At 42.1% G+C, this 25,152-nt stretch overlaps 2 protein-coding genes across 4 annotated transcripts in view; both read right to left on the bottom strand.

Annotated features, from left to right (window-relative positions):
* Positions 1-2,287: 2,287 nt before the first annotated feature.
* Positions 2,288-16,914, bottom strand: RHOH (ras homolog family member H). 2 transcript variants are annotated; one of them, XM_039325274.1, is made up of 3 exons: positions 16,655-16,914; positions 5,233-5,414; positions 2,288-3,448 (listed from the first exon to the last, which is right to left on the bottom strand). In XM_039325274.1, exon 3 carries the CDS (start codon positions 3,257-3,259, stop codon positions 2,684-2,686), a length of 576 nt encoding a protein of 191 aa, XP_039181208.1. In that variant the 5' UTR covers positions 3,260-3,448; positions 5,233-5,414; positions 16,655-16,914; the 3' UTR covers positions 2,288-2,683. The 2 variants fall into 2 exon arrangements, with proteins under 2 accessions (XP_039181208.1, XP_039181207.1); XM_039325273.1 differs by having other exon boundaries at positions 5,233-5,411.
* Positions 16,915-20,250: 3,336 nt separating this feature from the next.
* N4BP2 (NEDD4 binding protein 2) overlaps positions 20,251-25,152 on the bottom strand; it is a 33,387-nt gene continuing 28,485 nt past the window's right edge. For both annotated transcript variants that reach the window (XM_039325231.1, XM_039325232.1), the window contains exon 18: positions 20,251-24,554. In XM_039325231.1, the coding sequence (XP_039181165.1) occupies positions 24,509-24,554 (46 nt within the window). In that variant the 3' untranslated portion in view covers positions 20,251-24,508. The remainder of the gene's footprint in view (positions 24,555-25,152) is intronic.

Raw genomic sequence — 25,152 nt, 5'->3', positions numbered from 1 at the left:
TCTGCCCTTCTCTAAACACAATTTTCGCCCTCTTCTGCTAATCCTCAGATCACATGAAGTATTAATACTACTTTACAATGCCTTGGTAAAGCCACACTTGGAATACTGGTCACCACAATGTAAAAAAGATGTTGAGTCTCTAGAAAGAGTGCAGAGAAGAGCAACAAAGATGATCAGGGGACTGGAGGTTAAAACATATAAGGAATGGCTGCTGGAATTGGCTAAGTCTAATTTAATGAAGAGAAGGACGAGGGGGGGGTGACACGATAGCAGCCTTCCAATATCTCAAGGGCTGCCCCAAAGAAGAGGGAGTCAAGCTATTCTGCAAATCCCTTGAAGGCAGGACAAGAAGCAACGGATGGAAACTAACCCAGGAGAGAAGCAACCTGGAACTAAGGAGAAACTTCCTGATAGTGGGAAAAATTAACCAGTGGAACAACCTGCCTCCAGAAGCGGTGAATGCTCCAACGCTGGAAGTTTTTAAGAGCAGACTGGACAGCCATTTGTCCAAAATAGTATACTATAGGGTTTCCTGCCTGAGCTGGGGGTTGGACTAGATGACCTCCAAGGTCCCTTCCAACTTTTATTGTTGTTATTATGAAAACCACCAAGCTCAGAGAGCCCCAGGAACCCTGCCGTTTTAATTGTGCAATGGTAAGTATGCTTAGCTTCCATCCTTGTCCACCACCTTTCCACCAAGAAGCAGAGCTTTGCATGCAATGCAAATAATTATTAATAATGATTAATTCTGATAGAAGAAAACATTTCACTGATGATGTTACCTAAATGTCTATGCCGCTTCTCCCAAGGGTGCTTTTTCAAGAGGCAACTGGACTTTCTCGTTTGTTTTGTTTTTCAAAGAAAAGAAAAAGCACCCAAGAAGCTGCTTCAGCTCTGACTGGATTGTGGGAAATGGAAGGATTTGTATTCCTTGGAAGGAAGAGAGGCGAACAAAGCCTCCAGGACAAGATTCAGCAGTGCATCTGCATTTAAAAGACAAAGGCCACATGTTGGACAGAGAGGACCGCTGGCTTGAAAGAGGAGTCCAGTCAGAGCTGAAGAAGCTTCTTGGATGAGAAGTGAAACATCTTCAAAAAAAAAAAAAACCCACAAGAAAGTCCAGTTGCATCTTGAAAAAAAGCACATTTGGGACAATGATGTTACCTTAGTTCAGTAGTTCTCAACCTGTGGGTCAGGACCCCATTTGGGATCGAACGACCATTTCACGGGGGTTGCCAAACAACGCAGTCCGCCATTTTCCCCCCCTTTTCCTTAGCTGTGCTACTCCCTTTTATTCTATTGGCTTTTGAAAGCCAATAGAAGAGACTCTCTTGAATAGAGTCTAATTCTATTGGCTTTCAAAAATAGGAACTGTCCAGGCTGTCTCTACCCTGCTGAGCCCGCCAAAAGTTCCATTCTGCAAACGGTGCTGCACCAGTTGAGTAGTCCTGGACTTACGACCGGTTGAGTAGTCCTGGACTTACGACTGGTTGGGGGTCGCGGCATTAAAAAGGTTGAGAACCACTGCCTTAGTTTGATAAATAAACTTCTGTAAGAAAACATCCAAGCTCAGAGACCATCAAGCATCATTATTAATTCTGTTGATTTGTGATTAAAAATAGGAGTAACGGTCTGTGGGTCTCCATCCACATCCTACTAGGACAGGGGTAGGCAACCTTGGCTCTTTTATGACTTCTGGACTTCAACTTCCAGAATTCCTGAGCCAGCCGCGCTGAGGGGAAAGGTGTGCCATGCTGGCTCAGGAATTCTGGGAGTTGAAGTCCACCAGTCATAAAAGAGGCAAGGTTCTCCACCCCTGCCCTATATTAGGGGTCCACAACCTTGGCAACTTTAAGACTTGTGGATTTCAACTCCCAGAATTCCCGAGCCAGCCTGGCTCAGCTTGGAAACCTCTCCCTTTTCCCTCAGCATGGCTGGCTCAGGAATTCTGGGAGTTGAAGTCCATGAGTCATAAAAGAGCCAAGGTTGCCTACCCCTGTACTAGGAGCACCAGAGCTATTCTGAAGAAATCTCTTGTCTTAACCCAGAGGATATAGAATATATATATTATTTTCACACTGGCAGCTTGAAAGTAGTACTATCGGGATAATACAGCATTCTTCCAGAATGAGATAAAGTGTAAATTAAACCAAGTTAAAATGATCTGGTAGGATCTATAGTTTTCCCCACCAGGAAATCTGATCTCTTGACACGTGAAAGGTGGAAAAGATTGTTCTCAGTATCAGAATGTTCAAAATTGTTAGCAGACACCAATCTCCACAATACATTAGAGGAAAAAGACATTTAATTGGCTTGGTTTATTTCACATCTTCCTGACCTATTCAGTTCCCAAGCTTCTATTAAGTCTGCCATATAAATTATCCATCCATTATCTCAGGCGTAGAAAGCAGCCCCTTTTACGAATCCAACAGAACTTGTAGTAGCAAATAAACTCTTTTAACATTCCCATCATGATAAATGATAGATAAACGAGGCTCCGGCTTGCTACTCATACTCCCCCAGGTTTGCTACTGGAAATCCAACCCGCAGCCTTGCTTTGAGAGTTCCAGACGCCAAGGTTGAATAGCCCATCTTAGTGCCTAACGGAAGGCTCGTATTTACTCCACTACGCAATCATTCGGTGAGGCGAAAGGCAGAAAACGATGCCGAGGTCCGTCCGGTTTCAGAAGACTTTGCATTCGTTCACCGAAAAAATGTTTCTTCTCGACCTTTTTTTGGCTTGATTCACCGCCGTCCGCACGGCACACTCGAATACCTTTTGAACTCCCCGATTGGCTAGGGAGGAGCACTCCACGTACCCCTTCGCCCGGATGTCCTTAGCCAGTTGCTTGCCGTGCACCGGACTGATGCAGGTGGTGCTGTGAGGGCCTGTGTCCCTTTGGTCGATCTGGGTAGCCACCACCAAAATTGGGATGCGGGGCAAGTGGGTCCTGATCTCCGTCACCCACTTGTTCCTCAAGCTGTGGAACGAGCCGTGATTGGCTACCGAGTAGCACATCAACACCACGTCGGCCTGTTGATAGGAAAGAGGGCGGATGCTCTTGAAGGAATCGCTGCCCGCGGTATCCCAAAGGCCTAAGCTGATCTGGCTGCCATCCAGGAAGACATCCACGCCGGTGTTTTCGTAAACGGTAGGCCGATAAGCATCCGGAAAAGTCTCCGAAATAAAGCGCAGCAGCAGGGCCGTCTTCCCCACAGCAGCATCGCCTACCAGGACACACTTGACCGAATCCAACATGTCCTCTATCTCAAGTGGAGTGTCTTAAGACGCCACTCCTAGGAATGCTTTGCAGGAAACCGAAAATAACCTCAAAAAAAATCACCTTGCGAAGTTGACGCGTGGCATTTCTCCCCCCCCCCCCAAAAATCAAAGCGTCCTGCTGTCTTTGGCCCACAGCTCCACCACTCACTGAGTCAACGGCGTTTCCTACAATGGAAAGAGAATAGGGTTGGTCTTTTTGTCGCAAATCCTCGTTTCCCCATTCCATCCTGTTTTAATTTTTGCACAAGTCCAATTGCACACATGTGCACAAATTAGAACAATGTTGTTGTTTTTTGATATGTAGCCTTCCTCCTTGAAGGAGCCCACAATGGTGTACATTATATTTAACTAGATAATAGGTGAAGAGATCTGATTTCCTTGATTTAACACAAATGCTCAATACTTAAAATGGAGGCACGTCAATCCAAACCAATTAACAACTGACAATCTGACACCTAGAGAGTGTCAGATCTTGGAATTAAGGCTCAGGGAAGGTTAGACTCAAAACACAACTGGCAATGGAAGCAAACTAGGCGCTTTTTCAATTCAACCCGCCTTGCAGCGTTGTTGTTTTTCTGAAGAACTATAACTCACCTGCTCTTTTGAGTTCCTTTGAGAAAAAGCAGAGTATAAATCTGACAAATTAGGATCCAATTGCCAACCAAAATGATATTAGTCTCTATTAAAAAAAACTGAACGGCAGGCTTCAGTGATTGACAACAGGACCATAGAGATACTTCTTGGCCAGCCTTTTGATAATGAAATAGTGACCAGATCAACATCACCCAATAAATTTGTGAGTCAGATCTGAAGATCCAACATTATCTCCTATGTCACATTATTTTTCACATACTTGGCGTGAAAAAGCCAGATCTTCTTTCATCTCAATAGCTCAGTCATGCTTCTAATGAGGAAATAATAACACCTCTGCTAGAGATCAACTCTAGCTGAGATCCCAAAGCAGTTGACACTAAAAAGAGCAATAAACCCACCCCTTTTATTTTATTTTATTTCCCATAGTTCCCCAGGGTCTGTTCCTTGCTGCTAAGAATGGGGCCTTCTCTTGCTTAAGGTGCCTTAAAATTCAGATAACATCAAACCCACAAACCAAACCAAAGAGCAGATCAACTGTCAACTGAACTAGAAACCCGGCTTGTTACCGGCACAATTGTACTACTCCATAACTAGCGCTAGTTGTGTCTCTGGGTAAACTTTCTCCCCCAAAGGTTCCTTAACCGAACTCATCCTATTCTCCAGCACATTTCATACAATTGATAATCCTTAAACCCAGTTTACGTCTTCCTCCGTCAACTCGTACCCTGTTTGCAACTTTCCAACCTCTCAGGATTTTAACTGGAGCACGTACACATTTGTAACGTGAGTGTCACACAGCATCAGTTGGATTTTATATACCATTATTCTCTTCGCTTCAGTGGAAGGAAGTTGCCTCTTAACTATAGTACAGTTGCCTTATTTTGTAGGGTTTGTATGTATGTATGTATGTATGTATACACACACACACACACACACACACACACACAGGTTTTCGCAGGTGTTTGTATGTAGGTCTTTGGTTATTCGGGTTTTCTCCCGCGTAAAATTGGAAGTGTCTTGGCGACATTCCGATGAAGTCCCATTCATCATCTTCAGGCTGGTGTTTTTGGCTTCATGCTTCTAGGAGCAATGAAGCATGAAGCCAAAAACACCAGCCTGAAGATGACGAATGGGACTTCGTCAAAACGTCGCCAAGACACTTCCAATTTTACACGGGAGAAAACTCGAATAACCAAAGATAGATAGATAGATAGATAGATAGATAGATAGATAGATAGATAGATAGATAGATACACACACACACATACACCAAGGCCAAGCTGAGAAAGAAAAAGCAAAAGTTTAAATTCATTACGTTTTCTCCATTCGGCTAATCAAATAAAGTAGCTTCTTACCCAGGGAGCTCTCGATGCCAATACGAGGCCACTGACACTTTTTTTCTTCTGCTGCTGCTCTTTCTTTTGAGGACAGATTTTCAACATCTCCTAGAGTAGACAGCTGCCAATCTGGGGCTTTTCTCCTGACTTCTGCTTGCTGGCATTTATGAGGTCATCTTTGCAGCAGGAGGCATTTCCTGCTTCGTGAGAAATACAGACAACGCAAGTGGCTCAGAATTCTTAGAAAAAGTCTGAGTGGTCCAGAGATGCGGACACACCTTAAATCTCAATTTTGTGAATAGTTTGTATCACCACCATCACGCATTGGTGGTGGCTGTTTTCAATCTCAGGTACTTAAAAAAACTGAACAGCTTGGAAGCAAAGTGACTTGCGGGGGGGCACTTCCCCATTTGTGACTGATATGTAATTTTTAAAGTCACAGAAAGAGAAAAACGTTCTTAAAAACTAAATAATAATCACGTGTACTTAATTCATCCCTGAATTAAAAATAAGGTGACCGGATGTTTGTCCTGATCAGTTCTCTGCCCCTCCCCTTAACCTGACCTAAAAGAGTTAGAATGGATGTCCTTTTGAAAAGATTCTTTGTTGTTTTAAAATAGGCAGACATTAAGCGGAAATAATGGCCAATGCAAATAAAGAGAAAAACTAAAAAAGGAAAAAAAGGGGCAAAATCTATCTATATTATATACAAACACAAATAATGTAAATATATATAATTCAGCCTCCTGTTATTCTTCTCATTTCCCAAACCACGTGAATAAATATATGTATATTCAACCAGATGAGGACTGCAATAAACAAGCCCAGATCCCATGGATGAGTGTCCCTTTCATTGTTTTATGTTTGTGTCCACCATCATTCTCCAATGTTTCCATTATTTGTTTATTAATTTGTATGCCACCCATCCCGCAGTTTGAGGCAATTCTCAGCGGGTACTTACTAACTTACTTACTTACTTATTTATATGCTTGCCATCTCCCATTTCAAGGCAAACAAGTATGCTTATGTGGAATTAATCTCATCTCAAATTCATAAAAGATATATTTAATGCTCCTTAAGACTAGTTTGTATGGGGCTTTCCAACGCTTATTCAAAAATGCATGGAAGTGATCCAATGTTCACCTTAGCAATACTCTTAAAGGTATCTGTAAAAAAAATACTGTAGATTTGGAATAATCCCAGATACTTTTCAGTGCTAATACAGGAGTTATTAATTATCTTGCAGAGCTAATTCGGAAGTTGCATTGTGCTCAGAAGTTTTGACTAAATTATTGCCATTTCAAAGTTTTAAGACAGGCCAAATTCCTGAAAACTTGACTTTCAATAAGGTGATCCGAAGCATCAAGGCCCTTAATTAGTTTATGAAGGGATTTAATTGCAATTTTTGAATGGGAATTATTCTACGGGAATAATACTTTGTAGCTTAACCTGACAGTAAAGGTCAAAATTTAAGAATGACTTATATCCAATTATGCTGGAATGACAAATACATTTTGATTGAAAAAGAGACCCAACTCCTGCCATAATTCCAAATCATGTTATAGATTTCCACGGTTCTTGAATTCCATAAATAAATATAAATCAACATACAGCACCTGCCCCCTGATTAAAGCTCAACACCGGGAACATTAAAGCTGCCATTATCACATGAAAGCCCTAGTTCAGATAACATCTGGAGGGTTTTGTCCTTGCTGAAAAAAAAAATACAATAATTTGGTCACGTCCCCAAAATTGCTCTGCACTCCAGCCAGAGCTGATGGAAGATTGAGAAAGTGAAAGTAATAATGGTGAAATCGGGTTATCAAAGACCGGCTCCAGTCCTAAAGCTCTCCTTGGCTCAACTTCCTGAGCAGAAGACCTATCGTACGGAACAACAGTAGGCAAAAAGGAACATTTGAAAGGAGAAACCCGGAATCTCTGCGTTTGGCTTCTTATGCAAGGGGGAAGAAGCGATAAAAGAGACACTGATGAATCAAACAAGAAAAGGAGCCTATTCATCAAGAAACTCAACTCATCCAGAAACAGTTCTGGCCCATGCACTTCTCATAGCCGTCACCTGTTGCCATCATCCATTAGTGGCTGCTGACTTGGTTAACTACGTATTGTGTCTTACTCTATACCAGTGGTTCTCAACCTGTGGGTCAGGACCCCATTTGGGGTCGAACGACCATTTCACGGGGGTCGCCAAACAACGCAGTCCGCCATTTTTTCCCCCCTTTTCCTTAGCTGTGCTACTCCCTTTTATTCTATTGGCTTTTGAAAGCCAATAGAATAGACTCTCTTGAATAGAGTCTAATTCTATTGGCTTTCAAAAGCCAATAGGAATTGTCCAGGCTGTCTCTGCCCTGCTGAGCCCGCCAAAAGTCCCCTTCTGCAAACGGTGCTGCACCAGTTGAGTAGTCCTCGACTTATGACCGGTTGAGTAGTCCTCGACTTACGACCGGTTGGGGGTCGCGGCATTAAAAAGGTTCGAGAACCACTGCTCTATACATAAGCTTTGGTGTGACCAGCTTATCAATATCTCTCTCTTCCTTGTTCGCAGCCCCTCCACATAACCCCATCCATTTTTGCCCGTTAATATTTTTTTTTAAATTTTATGTTATTCAAATACAAATAATGCAACACATGTAAATAATACAAATCATTCAACACATACACATCCAAATAAAAAACAATATTAAAAAAATACAAACACTACAATGCACCCACGCCCCTGGAGACCAGTGTTTATTACCTCTATTTCTTCTCACATAACAACTAACAATATACAATATATTTCAATTGTGTGTCCTTATCCCCTCCAAAACAGCCTACATTCCTGAGCAGGTTTATTCCCATTGCCTTCCACCAAGACTGTTTTCTTATAAAAGCATCCCATATTGCATTATAACTATTTGCTTTAATCGTCCCTTTTTTAAAATTTAATTCCTGTTGTTAATTTATCATTTATTGCCATGTTCCGTATTTTATTATACCACTCGTTTCTTTGAATAACCCAATTCCGTCTCCAGTATTTAACCATCACTAATCTAGCTGCCGCCAGTTAATATTTCTAACACAGCAGCTGGACTCTGGGAAATGTGAAGACGACGTTCAGCGTTGCTGTTATTTAAGAAGAAGAAGAAAAAATGCCTTTATATTGTCTTTCAGATGATGATTTATATTTGAATGGTTCCCCAAACGGGGTGTTCCTAAGTAGAATCTTCCAGAGGCTGGCTTTTCTATCTTGGAAGTCTCAACAGTTACTGAAATTTTAGTTTTTTAGTTGCTTCTTGAAGTGGCATTTCACATAAGCAAACAGAGGCAGCATTTTGGGGCCATCACCTTGTTAGGTCCAGCCATTCTAAGAACTTTTGCTGTTGAGTTAAAGTGCCATTCCTTTGGCAGAAAACAGCCCTCCCATGAAATTAGCTGCACACATTGTGTTGGAAAGGACCCACACAACAACATCCCTTTTTTCAATACCCACACCATAGGGCTGGAAGAAGGGAAATAACACAGCTGATGAATTTAAGGTTTGGATTAAGATTTGGTGGAACATTCAAAAAATTCAAAGAATTTTTAATAGAAGGATAAAATTTATACCACAATTGTTTTTGTTAGGCATTATTGTTGATTGTGATGATAAAGAAATTATTTTAATGTTGAACTTAATTACAGCGGCAAGGCTGCTGATAGGGCAATATTGGAAGAAGGAGTTTTTGCCTACTTTAGAAGAATGGTTTCTTAAAGTTTCTTATTTATCTGAAATGGCAAAAATTTCGGCTTATTTGAAAGATCAATCGCAAGAGAAATATTTTTTGGTGTGGAAAAGATGGGTGAATTTTATACAGCACAAATATGAGATTAAAAAGTATTACTTAGCTTTTGAATAATTTATGTTTAAGGTAATGATTAGAACAATTGTTTTGTTTTTATATATTGGAGTTAAAGTATTTAAAATTTTGTTTTTTTTTAAATGTATTTATAATTATTTGATGTTTATTTAAGTTGTAAGGGTTTTTTTTTAGTTTTTATTAACCCTGTATTCAGCTCTGGGAAGGAGGGGGGAGGGTATGCGGGGAAGGGGGTGGGTGGGAGAGGGGGATTATTTTATTGTAAAACTGTAAAAATTTTCAATAAAAAAAAATAATAAAAAAAAAAGAATTTAAGGCTGCCTCACCTCTGGGTAGTAGATGAAAAGGAGCCAAGAGGCAGAGGAGAAATCTTTTTCCCAGGGTGTGATGGTGTGCGAGTGGGCGAAAGACATACTTTTGGACTGGTTGAATTTTACAGTAACCACTACAATTTCTTGAGTCTGTTCCATTCAGATTAATTTTAACTCAGCTACTTTTTTTTTTTCCAAACGCACAAAACCACCTTTTTCTTTGTCTCTCCGACAAACTAACCACTTTTCTCAGATTCCCAGCACAGTTTCCCTGCTGCTGTTCCAATAAGAACAATTGCGTCATACTTTCTGCTGAGTGGTCGCACAGCGGAGGATATCAAATACAGTCACAAATCTTGATATGTCTCAATATTCTAGACCAGACATGTCAAACACAAGGTTTCATGTGGCCCATGAAGCCATCCTGGAAACAGTGAGGGAACGGCCCCCGCTGCCTTGGCCCTGGCCCAGGCCGGCCAGGAGCCAATGTACAATTTTGTGGTGGCCATCTAGGCTGAAACACATTCAGTCTTAGCTCCACAAGGCCATCTGGAAACAGCTTGGTGCTGCAGGTGCCCAAGGGCCAGGCTGGGCATTTGAACTCTGCTGCCCAGGGCTCCAGGCAGCCCGGGCCACCATCCAGCCCCCCACGCATGGCCTGAGAGGAACAGTGAGGCTCTTCCAGTGGACCATGCCTTGGCACTTGCCCCGGTCCCACCCCCTTCTGCCAGAAACCCTCAGATCTGTCCCACTCCTGCCCAGGCCCCCACAGGCACTCTTGATGCGAACGATGTAGAGCTGGCCACACCCACCCATTAGGCCACACCCACTCTGTCCATGCCCACCCAGTAGGCCGCACTCACCCTGGCCACACACACCCTCCCCCCCCCCGAGGGCAACCACAATGTTGATGCGGCTCTCAATGAAATTGAGTTTGACATCCCTGTTCTAGACACTTGGTTTCATAATAAACCGTCATTGCTGCAGTAGGCCAAGGCATTGTGGCTTGCAACAAGGGCTCGCACACTGACCAGCTTTTGAGTCTTGCTGCATGTGGGGCTAGCGAGCAGGCTAGCGTCCTATACTTCCAAATTTCAGGGAAACTCACCAAAGAACGGGCCTTTTCTGCAGTGGCCCCTCCACTGTGGAATATCCGCCTTTCAGAACTTAGAAATGGTCCCAATCCTGTTGGCTCTTCACAAGACTTTTAAAAAGTCGACTGTCTACCCAGGCCTGGGGCTTGGAGTGTGTTAAGGGCCCCGTTCCTTGGCTTTTCTTGACGCTTGGTTAACTATCTTGACTGCTGTATGGATTTATATTTTGGATGTTGAAGTCCACAAGTCATAAAAGGGCCAAGTTTGAAGACCCCCTGGACTACAAGATGATGGCCATCGTGTCAGGGCCACCCCAGGAAGAGCTCCCCGATGAACCTGCTCTTAGGGAAGGAGTAAGTTTAAAGCAACTACTAGGCAGTCCACTAGGTATTCTACTCCTATGTTGCTCATGGCTTGTTATGCCAGTGACCTTGCATCTCGCCCAGCTGTAAACTGGAAACTGGCGGTCATTCCTATCTGCTTCTTGCAGGGCCAGCTAACTCACTCGACAACTTGGCCCCCAGATTCTGAATCAGAAATCTCCTATAGAAACTTCTCAACTCATGACTACAACAGAGCCCACAATTTACGTTGTTGAAGTGAGAAAATGGTTTAAATCACTTTTTGTCCCATTTTATGACTTTTGTTAAGTGAATCACTTCGGTTGTTAAGTAGGTAACCCCATTGTTAAGCGAATCTCATTGCTCCGTTGACTTGGCTTGTCTGATGGTCGCCAAAGGGGGATCACGTAACTCTGGGACCTGGCAACCGTCATAAACGTGAGTCAGTTGCCAAGCATCCAAACGTAAATCACATGACCACAGGAGGGAGGGGTGCCACCATGGTCATAAGTGTGAAAAACGGTCATAAGTCACTTTTTTCGGCGCCGTTGTAACTTTGAATGATCCCTCAACGAACTGTTGTAAGTTGAAGAATGCCTCTATTACAACGACCAAGGGCTGCCAGAATTTGGTTGCAAAATATTAATATTAATAATAATAATAATAATAATAATAATAATAATAATAAGAAGAAGAAGAAGAAGAAGAAGAAGAAGTCAAAATTGAGAAGACAACAACAGACAGTAAGTGCCGCCTATGCAAAGAAGCTGAAGAAACAGTGGACCACCTGGTAAGCTGTTGCAAGAAGATTGCACAGACTGATTACAAGCAGCGGCATGACAAAGTAGCAACAATGGTGCATTGGAAGATCTGCAAAAACTATCATTTGCCTGTAAGCAAAAACTGGTGGGATCATAAAATAGAGAAAGTCATAGAAAATGATAAAATTAAACTGCTCTGGGACTTCAGAATTCAAACAGACAAGCACCTGCAACATAACACCCCAGACTTAACAATTGTCGATAAGAAAGACAAAAAAGTCTGGATAGTGGACGTGGCAGTGCCTAGAGACAGCAGAATAGACAAGAAAGAACTGGAGAAGATCACAAAATACAAAGATCTACAAATAGAAATAGAAAGACTGTGGCAAAAGCAAGCAAGGGTAGTACCAATAGTAATAGGCGCCTTGGGTGCAATCCCAAAACAACTGGAGCACCACTTGAACACCATCATCGGCATTGACAAATTCGCCATTAGTCAATTGCAAAAGGTGGCCTTACTAGGAACTGCTTCCATCCTGCAACGACATCTGTAATACCATCAAACATCCACATCTGCCTATCCCAGGTCCTGGGTAAGGACTCGATAGGTAGACAAAATGCCAAATCCAGTCTGAACCTCTGGCTGACTGTGCGATGAACCATAATAATAATAATAATAATAATAATAATGATGATGATGCAGTGGATTACTAGGGTGGCAACTGAGGTATACAGCAAACTCTTTGCTGCCCTCTAGTGATTGTCTGGATTTTTTCTTCACTCAGATCTGGAACTCCTGCGAGGTCAGCAGTGTCTAAAGCAGTGGTTCTCAACCTTTCTAATGCCGCGACCCCATAATACAGTTCCCCATGTTGTGGTGACCCCCAACCACTTATACATTACCGGGTGCCAGGGGCGTGGCCAAAGAAAAGGGGGAAAAAATGGCAGACAGCCTTGTTTGGCGACCCCCGTGAAATGGTCATTTGACCCCAAATGGGGTCCCGACCCACAGGTTGAGAACCACTGGTCTAAAGGTAATTTAGATTTCCCCGTCCTCCAGGATATAGCCGGAATTCACAAAGAGCACCTTTGGTCACAGAGATGCCTTGATAAAGAGCCTTGGGGAAACTCTTTCATCTGATCCTCAGCAGCATGAAATAACGTTAAGCAAGCAACCCATGTGTCAACAGTGCACATAGGCCTTTTCCGAATTTGGTTTCAGAGCGTGGTTTCACATTCGGCCTGAATCTGATGCTAATTTGGTTAGGGTTTTCCGCTTCGTTCCACCATGATGTGTCAAGAGAATTTGAATACTGTCCAAACAGCAGTCAAGAGCTCTTCCTAGGCTGCTTGCAAAGAACCTGAATAATTACCTTCCAAGCCTACAGTCCCTGCTAGATATGAGTGACAGCCTGCATTTGTTCTCTTTTGAAGCAAAAATCCACAAACGTACCATTTCTGAATGTTGCTTCTGTTCTGATGAACGAGGCTGCCCACTTTCTGCCTGTGTTCTCATGCCTGGCTATCACCAGCGACTCCAAAACCACATTGCAATCAATTTATTATTGCAGCCGAAGGCCAACACATAAATTAAACATTCAAACAAAACAAAACGAAGCAATATATTACCATAGCATTACCATTACCATACCATTACCATACCATTACCATAGCAATATATTACCATTAATGATGTAAAAAAGAAACCCACATTTTTGTCTCAAAATTGGGCATCTACCTGGATCGAAATCCTGTCAGTCCCATTTCCTCTGGAAATACCCGGAAAAAGACGTAAAGCTAGTGTCAATTACATAATGTGTTCTTTTCCCCCAGTCCTGCTTAACAATCTGTTAGCAAGTGATCGAAGTTTATGCCTCATTTTCACCAGCAGCTACTCCTGTAAGTCGGCCATCATTCAGACTAAAACCTATTATTTGTTTTGACTTCCTTTGGCGGAAACCTAGGCTTAATCTTAGCTAGAACTAAACCCCTGGTCTGGTCTGATTAAATTTGGGTTCTGTGTCCCCCGGTTCAATGGGCGATCTGAGTACCTTTGGATCCATTAACTCTAATCAGCTTCAGTGAACCTGCTGCAGGGCTAGATGCAAAACGTGGCCTAGGTCTGCATTAGCCATTGGAAGCAAAGCCACCATTTCATATGGAAAGCTAAAACGATAATAGACAACACTTAACATTTTGGCAGAATTGTATCATATCTGTTGTCGTGTGCAGCTTCATGAATGGGTTCAAATAATGGTTGGCGAACGTTTGCTTAAGAACCTCAGTTTTTTTAAACATGTTCACAAACTGTAATAAAATAGGTGCACTTTGCGTTAAAAATACAAGTGTGAGATTTGTTACGTCACGTGCTGTTCCTGCCTGTGGCTTCCCCCCCCCCCTTAATTCTAGCTTTTATAAACCTTTGAAGGCCCATTCCTTTAAAGGATTGCATTCTTTCCCTTCTCTGCTTAGAGCTGTCAGATCTGGTCTGCAATCTGAATGACCATTAGATGATAGCAAAGACCCATAGAAGAGAATATTTTTAGGTCAGGGTTGAACTGGGGGGGGGGGGTCCTTGGTGCTCTCTGAGCTGGGTGGTTTTCTTGCAGACATTTCATGACCCAGCTAGGCAACATCTTCAGTGCTAGAAGGGAGATTGATGCTATGGAGAGGAGGAGGAGGAGGAGGAGGAGGAGGAAGAGGAGGAGGAGGAGGAGGAGGAGGAGGAGGAGGAGGAGGAGGAGGAGGAGGAGAATGACTGTGGGGTCCTTGGGGATATCTGAGCTTGGTTGTTTTCTTGCAGACATTTCCTTACCAAACTAGGTAACATTGTCAGTGCTAGAAAGGACTGGAGAGATGGAGGAGGAGGAGGAAGAAGAAGAAGAAGAAGAGGAAGAGGAGGAAGAAGAAGAGGAGGAGGAGGAGGAGGAAGAGGAGGAAGAGGAGGAGGACTGCAGGGTCCTCGTTGCTCTCTGAGCTGGGTGCTTTTCTTGCAGACGTTTCATGACCCAACTAGGGAACATCTTCAGTGCTAGAAAGGAAGGGGAGTGCTTTCTGATTATGCCCTGATTATCAGTGTTGGTGGGGGTTGCTCTTTGGCAGTTCCTTGATTGTTCCTGTTGTTTACTGTTTGATTGTTCATCTCAGCTGGTAGTTCCTTGATTAGGGTATTGCTGGTATTGATTGTCAGGGGTTAATCCTGGTGTAAATCTCTGCTTATGTGGTTGTTGATTGCTGGCCAGGAGGCCCTTGGTCTTTTTGTGTCCTGTTGGCTTTTCCACTGCTGTTCCGAATTAAGTCTAAAGGTTGTTTCCCTTTATGTGCCTGTTGGTGGCTGATTTTTTTATTTTATTTTTTTGAGTGTCTGGCTTCCAAGTATTCTCTAGCATTTTGGGATTTAACTTGGTCTAGGAAACTCAGTTTACCAGTTGAAACTATGGTTAAATCTGAGCACGTGTTGTCACGTATCGTGCGCCAACAGCAAAGAACGAGAATTTTCTCTTGTCATCTAGTGTTTGTCCCGACTTTGTAGCCCAGCTATGATATTGCCGCTACTGGCAATCCGTATGATTTTCACCTCTCTTCCTGCCTTCATGATTTTTTCGCAACATCTTCTTTTCCTAAGAATAAACCAATCTACTGATTGTGTAGAGATATGTACACCAAATAACACGTTTTTCCTTTGGATAAGGGGAACCAACGTCCCATGTCAAGCAAAGGACTGGGCTACCTAACCCAATCTTGGGGTTAAGATTGGGTTACGCTAGAACTTTCCCCAACCCCACACATTTTATGATTCTGTGATTTTCATCCTCAAGGTCTTCTCCACGTGGAAATAGTGGTCTACTGAATTAATAAGAACATCCCTTGCCAAACTTTATTTCTTCGGGACCCTGAATGTCACAGTTGGGTGGCTTCTCTGCTCAGAAGTAATTACAATGAATTGTAAGAAAGAAAAAACTCTCTTTCATGTGCCCCATTGATTTCAACAGGAGCATTGAAGCCAGTGGCGGGATTCAGCCGGTTCGCACCACTTTGGCAGAACCGGTAGCTAATTTTTTGTTGCTCAGGGCCAGAATGGACTTCTGGAAGTGGCATCCCCACAGAGAACCGGTTGTTCCCATATTTGAATCCCACCACTGCAGGTTGTGTGACAGGGGTGTTACACGGGTGACCCTAAGGCCAGTGGTGGGATTCAACCAGTTTGCACCACTTCGGCAGAACCAGTAGCTAATTTTTTGTTGCCCAGGCCCAGAATGGACTTCCGGAAGTGGCATCCACATAGAGAACTGCTTGTTCACATATTTGAATCCCACCACTGATTGAAGCTTATCATTAATAAGAAAGAAAAGAGGAAAGAAAGAAAGAAAGAAAGAAAGAAAGAAAGAAAGAAAGAAAGAAAGAAAGAAAGAAAGAAAGAAAGAAAAGGATGAGGGGAGATTTAATGAAGAGAAGGAAGAGGGGGACATGATAGCAGTGTTCCAATGTCTCAGAGGCTGCCCCAAAGAAGAGACAGTCAAGCTATTCTCCAAAGCACCTGAAGACAGGACAAGAAGCCACGGATGGAAACTCATCAAGAAGGCAAGCAACCTAGAACTAAGGAGGAATTTCCTCACAGTGAGAACAATTAACCAGTGGAACAACCTGCCTCCAGAAGCTGTGAATGCTCCAACAAGTTTTTAAAAAGAGACTGGACAGCCATTTGTCTGAAATGGTGTAGGGTTTCCTGCCTGAGCAGGGGGTTGGTCCCTCCCAACTTTATTATTATTATTATTATTATTATTAGAAAGAAAGTAAGAAAGGAAGGAAGGAAAGGAAAGGAAGGAAAAAAGGAAAGAAAGAAAGAAAGAAAGGAAGAAAGGAAGGAAAGAAGGAAGGAAAGGAAAGGAAAGGAAAGAAAGAAAGAAAGGAAGGAAGGAAGGAAGAAAAGAAAGAAAGAAAGGAAGGAAAGAAAGAAAGAAAGGAAAGAAAGAAAGGAAGGAAAGGAAAGGAAAGAAAGAAAGGAAAGAAGGAAAGAAAGAAAGAAAGAAAGAAAGAAAGAAAGAAAGAAAGAAAGAAAGAAAGAAACTAACTTACCAGATCGAGGCTGCTGAACAAAGTCCCTTGCAAATGTTGGTAGCAGTCTGTGTTCGCGAGAAGGCAATCAAGGAAAGACAAAATGTTGTGGGTTTTTTTTTCCTTCCTAAATTTAGCGGATGACAATCTTTAACCTCCAAGAGCGAAGACACTCCAAGCAAGCAAGCAAGCTGGTTTTCAAAAAGCACCCCTGGAGTTCAGGACCTTCAGCTACGTCCCGGGTCAAAGCAGGAGCAGCAGCAGCACCAGCAGCAGCGGCGGTAACAATAGCTGATGCAAAAAAAAAAAAAGGGGGGGGGAGAGAAAAAGGCATCAGCTTGAGTCAGTTTCCTGGCGCGTTCCAGCTCTGCTCGGTGTGGGTTTCCCTGTGGTGAGTTATGCACGGCTCAGGAAGATCAAGAAAAAAAAGGGCCCCACTGCCCACACCCTGCCCACACAACTCGATGGGGAGCTGAACCTGTCGCCAGGCAGAAGCGAAGAGCCGGATTTCAAGCGCGTAGAGGAATAACCGCCAACGATCCCCTTTCCTTTTATTCCTTTTGGTCCTAACTGCCACGCTGTCGATGAAAATAGAAGTGTTCGTTGGCCAAAAAAAAAAAAAAGCCAACACAGGGCTAGGCCACATGAACAGAGGGGTAGAATCGAGAGCAGGTGAAGTGTTAATACCGCTTTACGATGCCTCAGTAAGGCCACACTTGCAAGATTCAGACCATCCTCAACGTACAACCCCAGTTCCACGAAACTGCATCCAGTTTTGGTCACCACAAAGTAAAAAAAAAAATGTCGAGACTCTAGAAAGAGGGCAGAGAAGAGCAACAAAGAGGATCAGGGGACTGGAGGCTAAAACGTGTAAGGAATGGCTGCTGGAATTGGGCATGTCTAGTTTAATGAAGAGAAGGACGAGGGGGGACAGGATAGCAGTGTTCCAGTATCTCAGGGGCTGCCCCAAAGAAGAGGGAGTCAAGCTATTCTCCAAAACGCCTGAAGGCAGGACAAGAAGCAACAGATGGAAACCACTCAAGGAGAGAAACAACCTAGAACTAAGAAGAAACTTCCTGACAGTGAGAACAATTAACCAGTGGAACAACCCGCCTCCAGAAGCAGTAAATGCTCCAACACTGGAAGTTTTTAAGAAGAGACTGGACAGCCATTTGTCCAGAATGGTAAAGAGGGTTGAACTAGATAACCTCCAAGGTCCCTTCCAACTTTGTTATTCTGTTATTTTGATGGACACTAATCAAGGAGGGAACCAGCCTAGAACTAAGGAGAAACTTCCTGAAAGTGAGAACAATTAACCAGTGGAACAACCTGCCTCCAGAAGTGGTGAACGCTCCAACCCTGGAAGTTTTTAAGAAGAGACTGGACATCCATTTGTCTGAAATGCTAGCAGATTGAGTTAATATGGCCGGTGGTGAGAGATCCTGGGATTTGTGGTTCAGCGACAGTGAGAAAGCCACAAGTTCCCCACACTATACAGGCCCAAGTCAGTCAGTCAGTTTGCTTTTGTGGTTAAGGAAGGCGCCAGGCTAGAAAAGCAGGAGGATGCGAATTCTAGTCCCATCTTAGAAACGGATGGGTGACTTTGGGCCAATCCCCAGGAGACGGTGAATTCTAGCCCTGTCTTAGCCATGAAAGCTGGCTGGGTAATTCGGGGCCAGTCCCTCTTGCTCAGCCTAACCCACCTCACAGGATTGTGGTTGTGGAGAAAACAGGAGAAGGAAGGTCTGTTTGTTGCCTGGAGTTATCTGTAAAAATAGTCAAGGCAAGATATAAATATTTTTTTTTAAAAAAAATAAAGATAAATCCACATTCTCAAAATAAGATGGGGTTATGAACTAATGGAGAGTTGAAGCATCTCATTCACTGTCCTTTCCCCCCCCCCAACTCTCCCAATGTGTGATTTATTACTTGTGGTTTGTATGGACACTGAGAGCTTATGCACCAGAGACAAATTCCTATTATCATGCATAACAACAACAACAACAATATTAATGAGCCGAGGTGGCGTAGCAGTTAGGGTGCAATACTGCAGGCCACTTTAGCTGACTGTGTTCAGCAGGTCAGCGGTTCAAATCTCACCGGCTCAAGGTTGACTCAGCCTTCCATCCTTCCGGGGTAGGTAAAATGAGGACCAGATTGTTGGGGGCAATGTAAATATATATATACATTGCTTACTGGTGTACACCGCTTAGAGAGTGCTTGCACTTAAAGCGGTATATAAGTCTCATAAATAAATAAATAAATAAATAAATAAATAAATAATGTTGGAAGGGACCCTATTTCTTTGGCTTGGCTGAAGTTCCTGAAACGTTTTCAAGACTAGCTTACCAAGAAATCGAAAGACAGCGATGCATGAAACATCGCTTGGACTCAAGTGCTCATGGCCAACGGGAATACATGCTATGGGAGCATGAATCACAGAGCTGACGCAAGCTCTACGCTGCCAGCTAAGCTATTCAGAGGATACTCGGAAACACTCGGGCTATTTATGTCTCTAATGACAAAAGTCTCCCTTATGGCGTAATTGAAGTTTCAAAAAAAGCAGAAGGTGTAGAGCAGACGTCCCCAACCTTTTGGGCACCAGGGACCGCTTCCGTGGAGAAAGAGTGTGTGGTTTTGTGTGCTGCCTGCATCCCGCAGATGGGGCTTTGTTTGTTTGTGCGGACCGGTTGCTGGCATGCTGGTCCACGGCCCGGGGGTTGGGGACCCCTGGTGTAGAGTGTTCTTCTCCTGGAAAGAACAACTGTGACGTATTTATGGTGCCAATCCGCCAACTCAGATAATCCTCCCCAGTATTTTATACAGATATTAAATAAAATGAGTTTATTTGAAACCCTGAGACAGGGGTGTCAAACTCAATTTCATTGAGGGCTGCATCAGAATTGCGGTTGCCCTTGGGGGGGGGGATTGCGGCCAGGGTGGGTGCGGCCTACTGGGCGTGGATGGAGTGGGTGTGGCCTATTGGGTGGGCGTGGCCAGCTCTACATCGTTCGTCTCAAGGGTGCCTGTGGGGGCCTGGGCAGGAGTGGGACAGATCTTTTTTTTAAAATATTTTTTTATTTTTCCAAACTCTCCCCCATACATATACCGTGATATTTATCAGATGTTAACATACATTCTTTTTACATTCATATATAAGATACTTTTAATAAAATGAAATAAATACATACGCATGACTTTTGGTGTTGCTCGCCCATTTCCCCTTTCACTGTATTCACACTCCTTCTTCTCTACCTTCTTTCTCCCTTTCTTCTCTTCCCTACTTCCCTCTTCTTCCTCTCTTCTCCTCTTTCCTTCACCACTCTCCTCCCCTTTCCTCTTCTCCTTCAACCTTCCTACTTCCTTCTCCCCTCCTTTACTCTTTTCCCGACTTATTATTATTATTAAATATTTCTATCCAAATTGTGATAGTAAGTCAAGGACTGCCCCTGTAGAATTCTTCATTGATGGGAAATATGTGTTCATTTCTGAACAATCTGATCTTTCTTTATGTATGGAACGCACAAATCCTCTAATGCAAACATCACTTTCGTTTCATTGAAAACTGAAGATTGAGAAATGGAAAACGTTTAAATAAAGGAGATGTAATTTCTTGATTAAGGTGTTTTATTCAAAATTCTTTTATTAAAAAAATACATGTGCTAACAACCAAGCAATATATATAAAAAAATAAGGAATTAGGTAAGATCTGTACGCTTGACAAACACAAGAGGAATTCACTTATATATATATATGTATCCCATAATATGACAGTGCATACTGCAATACTGGATGTTCCGTTAATGCACCTTTTGCACCATTAATGCAAAATTATTTCCTGTCCAGTACTTCTTCTTTTGAGAAGTTTACTAATATTTTCGTTATTTTGAACACCCACTTGCCAGCTAGGTCCACATGAATAAATATTAGTATGCAACATACGTAATCACATACATTTGTGTTTCCAAAACTGGCAATCGTATCAAAAGCTGTTGAGATTGCAAGTATTATAGAAGCTATGTGTGTGGTCACTTATTCATACCAATCCATGGGAAAAGATGGTGTAAATTAACATATGTATTTCGCTTCAGGTTGTAGCTTTTATTATAACGTAAATTCTTCTCAATAAAGGCAGTGAACATCTGTGAAATTTAACAGCACGCATTTCATGCGAATAATATTTATTCACAATTATATCTGTTGGAAAAAAAAAAAAGGGCTGGGGAGGCTTTATCTTCCGTAGGCACTTCTCATAGAAACAACTATATCCTGAGAAATATTTTCCCCCCAAATAAGAGAGCCGGTATTGCAAATCTTGCATCATAATTAAAATCCCTACCTCGTTAGAAGTTTTTGCAGCTTAATCTAAAATAAGTTTGATAATAAAAAAACGGCTACAGAAAAAGTTATTTTCTCCTCAATTTTAAGACTGAGGAAAATCTTCAGGTATTACAATTTTAACGCTGCTTTTACTGCAGCCCAGTGAAGTATTAATATAATTATGGAAATGTTGGCAACCTATTTTTATGAGTAGACTTCCCTTAATATCTTTGCAGATTTCAATGACTAACTACACCATGCATTGTTTCCTTCAGTTTTTAAATCCCAGTTTTATTTCTGTAAGCGTCTTCTAAGCTTTTTTTGCAGACTATTTGAACAATCTAAAACAAACTTGGCTAGCTCCTCTTGAAGGATTTGCACAGCGGGACGTTATAAATATAAATCATTACAAATGATTTAAATTCCTCAATACACACACACAAAAAATCTGCCATACATTTTGGCATATTAAAAGTAACTCGCATAGATTCCACCCCCCCCCCCAATATTTAGTTTTCCATTATAAATGTTACTTCTGGGCATATGTGATGTGTGCAATCCATGTTATTCAGATTTCATTAGAAACATGTAAGTCTAGATTATAGAGACATTGTTTCATCAATTATATTAATGAAGTAAGCAGATACCTAAATATTTTTGTTGTTGAACACACACACATAACCAAGATTTACAAACATATGTCACATCGTTTCTCAACGAATGAGGGCGAATGGAGGCAACAAATGATCTTAATCTGACATTTTCCACCATGTGCTCTAACTACACAGCCAGCTATCCTGGTTTTCAAACCTAGAAAATAGCTGACCTGTAAAATTCTTTGTCTCTTGGCTCTCCCTCCCCCAGTAATTCCTTATATTTATCAGACAAAAAGGCAACTGGGAGTTTTCTTCCAACAGCGGGTGGAAAACGTTCTGTCGTTGTCGTCTGCTACTCCCCGTCACAAGAAAAGTTACAAAAATCTTTTTTTTAAAGATTTAGCCCTGGGAAGACAGACCCCTGTCCCAAACTACAGTAATAAGCAAGCAAGCAAACTCCAACTAAGGGGGGAAAAAAGCACAATAAAAACATAACACTCTCTGGAAGGCTGAATTTTGAAGCTGTCAAATGCCCTTGGGCGCTGTGGGAAAAAAAAAAAGGAATCGCCTCCCGATTCTTGTGGAATAAGAGATTAATTGTGGGGAGAAATGTAGAGCCGTATTGATGACCGTTGAATCTGGTTGAAAAACCATCTCATTCCTCCTTAATCCGATCCGGGTCGTGAGGTGGTCCTCAAGAGTCCACCTTCCCCAAAAGCATCTTGAGCGAAACAATTTGAAGTCGTTCCAAAAGAAGACCTATCTGGGCCTTCCAGGTGAACAACAAGGACTCTAGTCCCTTTGGAGGAACATCTGGGATCATTATGCTCAGAATATATCCACCGGGAAAAATAAGTCCCAGGAGGAACGGTTACTCACACGCTTCCTTCTCTTTTCTTTCTCCCTGGGGGGGGACCATCCTTGACGTGTACGCCCTCCATATCTACTTGCGAAGCCTACGTGAAATAGCCGAAGGACTTTCTAGCGTCCCACTGTGGATTAAGGCAAGGCAGAAATAATGACATCTACGTGCCTTGCACCTCTTATCAGAGCAAGTGGGGAAAAGCAAAATTTAATGACAGGATGCCCATTAATGATATTATATTCAAGTTAATTTGTCCTAGAATCCTCACCCAAACGATGGTAAGACAGACCCAGATGCATAATCGTTGTCTTTTTGAAAGATTAGGACAATTTTAAAATAAATCTATTTCAAATCTGAGTTTGATGGGATAATACCGATTGCAAGTAGTTCTTGTTGGGCCTGCTTGCTGTTTATTCCCTTCCTGTTCCTAGTTCCGTATTTTACCGAAGTGCCGTTTTAAAGGATTTGAAAAATATCTGAAATTCATAATAGGGGCTTGCATTAAAATCTGCATTTAAAAAAAAAAAAGGAAAAAGCTTCGTGAAAAGAGACAAGTATTTGAAAGAAAATTGCCGCTCTATTTTAAAAGGAGAAACATAAAATTGTACATTCAGTTTTCCTCAAGGAAGTAATAATAAATGGATCTTAATTTTTTTCCTCCATTTTTCTTAATTGTCTCAGTAGAGAGGAACTGAATCTCATGGCAGAAATTCAGATTCGGTACCATATTCCCATTCAGAAACATGTTTTTAAAAATACTATTAACAGTCACATATTCCCTTCAGCAATCTCACCTTTTCTTTTTTTTTACCCATCTCAAATGTACAATTAACATTACTTCTTAAGAAAAGATTTTTAAAAAACCAGGTCACAAAGATTCCCACCAAGACCTGCACGGATGCACCGTAATGCTTTGGCTTCCCAGATGCTAGTTTGATAAGACCAGTGTAAATTCATAGCAAAATGACAAGAGAAAAATATATATATATATATATATCAGCTGATGCAGAATAATCGGAATAGCTGCCATAGGAGTCTTCTACTTGTGTTCCACTTAATGACGTGAGTGATGTGCTCAGAGCTCGTCTTTTATAGGCTGTCGTACAACAGATGCTGGTGAACGCGTCGTTTTTATGATGTTAGGACAGAGAATGTGGGGTTTGCTTATATTTCTTTTCCAGAAGTCTTGGCAATAACCATTCCAGGCTGGAGTTTTGCTCGCATCTTTAGAAGCCCAAAGGCAGAGATATACCTGAATAAACACTTAGGTATTCTTTGTTCAAATGCTTATTGCACTTACGGTGGATCTTAATATTTATAATACACTCGGCCTGCTCATACTGAGTCCTGTGGGAGTATTCAAAGGCTCCCAAATGGTGAATTATCTTTGCAATAACAGGGCTCTCTGATTCTAGCAAGTGACATTTATCAAAATAAGCAGTCAAGACCAAACCTCTGAACGAATGGGGCCTTGCCTGTTCTTCCTCGCCACATTTTTACTGTCCCGTCAGTCAGCATGTCGATGCCTTAGGGAGATAAATCCAGGAGGAGAAAAGATCTGAAAAGCTGAGATGCAAGCTACTACATTTTTTTTCCTGCCCTGAAAATAAATGCAACCCAATTTTTTATTTTCTCCCTCTTTCCAAAGCGAGCCGAGGATTCGAACCCCAAACCTCGTAAAGTCCTTCGAAGCATCCGACGTAAGCTCAGCCAGAGTTTTAAGAATTGTTTTAAAATGGAATAGAGACCATGAAAAAAAAAAAAAGAGCACTACATTCCAGATGTTTAGGGATATTCGTTAAATGAAAAGGGCAGAGTTTTTTTCCAATTGGAAGCTTGGCTTCCCTTTGAAAATTGGGGAACTTCTCGATAAGCAGGGCGGCTTATAAAAATACTTCTCATTAAAACACACACAAGAGAGATTTGGTAAAGGGGGAAAACACATTGACACAAACGCCCGCTGATGGTTAAGCCCTTTCCACTGAAACGCTGTTTTCGACAGGGACGCGTTTATCCCGTTAAAAACGCGAAGTTGTTTCTTGCTTCGGCAACATCAGCTTTTCCAATCCTTTTGAGGGGGGGGGGGGCTTCCTTTTATTCCAGCCAGATTTTAAAACAGCCTGACTTTATTTCTGTGAACCTGCAGAACAGGAAGAGATTTAACTTAAAATATGTTCTGAATAAATGACCTTAGGGTTGAATTCAAACAACTGTGAACCGAAGGAACAAAGCTATTATCTGTTCGGTTTAGATTATAATGTTATACCAAAACTTCCCTAGCTTCCGGGAAGGAGAAGCTGTGCGGGCAGAACCTAATCTTTAGATTAAGTTTCATTATCTGGATTGGGGTGTTGTTGGTGGTGTGTGTGTTTTTTTTTGTGACCCTGGATACAGTTGGCATTTTAAAAAACGTATCATAGGTGCAGTGGCTCTTGGGCAGAGAAAGACCAGAGTGTGAAAAGAGATTTAACTTAAAGATGTTCTGAATAAATGACCTTAGGTTGAATTCAAACAACTGTGAACAGAAGGAACATGAAAACAGAAACAACACCCCCCCAAAAAATCACAAAAAATTCCCCCTACACACACACACACACACACAGTTCTTAGGTATCTGTTGTCCTCTAAATATTTTTATGGACCTATTCCAGTGGTTCTCAACCTGTGGGTCGGGACCCCATTTGGGGTCGAACAACCATTTCACGGGGGTCGCCAAACAACGCAGTCTGCCATTTTTT

Source organism: Crotalus tigris, unplaced genomic scaffold (genome assembly GCF_016545835.1).
Source record: "Crotalus tigris isolate CLP2741 ecotype Arizona unplaced genomic scaffold, ASM1654583v1 scf7180000024321.1087588, whole genome shotgun sequence".
NCBI classification, from domain to species: Eukaryota; Metazoa; Chordata; class Lepidosauria; order Squamata; family Viperidae; genus Crotalus; species Crotalus tigris.
The sequence above is the reverse complement of the archived record's forward strand: the minus strand, read 5'-3'. Positions and strand labels throughout refer to the sequence as shown.

Coding starts and splice junctions, on each gene's coding strand:
- RHOH (XM_039325274.1), bottom strand. CDS start 3,259: ATGTTGGATTCGGTCAAGTGTGTCCTGGTAGGCGATGCTGCTGTGGGG.